Raw genomic sequence first — 234 nt, 5'->3', positions numbered from 1 at the left:
ACGGCACCCTTTTGCAGCAGCTGTTATTACACTCGAAGGGCAATACATGTGGAAAAGAGGAAGTTTGCAAACTGGAACCAGCCCATATTTGGGCTGTTCATGAGCACCCACTGACATGAATAAAACTTGTGTTTCCCGAGACGGCTGCATTTACCCCAGTATGTGCTTTGGAGCGACAAGATCCCCCTGCATTTGGCCTGAAAGGAGCAGCAGCGTCGCTAAAGGGCGTCTCAC

At 50.4% G+C, this 234-nt stretch overlaps 1 protein-coding gene across 1 annotated transcript in view; it reads left to right on the top strand.

The window, feature by feature from the left end:
* Positions 1–234, top strand: part of ETH_00035820 (uncharacterized protein) — a gene marked incomplete at both ends in the record, with an annotated part of 2,957 nt that overhangs the window by 919 nt on the left and 1,804 nt on the right. Inside the window, one exon of the mRNA XM_013373791.1 lies at positions 174–234. Coding sequence (XP_013229245.1) covers positions 174–234 — 61 coding nt within the window. The remainder of the gene's footprint in view (positions 1–173) is intronic.

Source organism: Eimeria tenella, genomic scaffold, assembly GCF_000499545.2.
Source record: "Eimeria tenella Houghton genomic scaffold, Eth_scaff1740, whole genome shotgun sequence".
Taxonomy (NCBI): Eukaryota; Apicomplexa; class Conoidasida; order Eucoccidiorida; family Eimeriidae; genus Eimeria; species Eimeria tenella.
The sequence above is the reverse complement of the archived record's forward strand: the minus strand, read 5'-3'. Positions and strand labels throughout refer to the sequence as shown.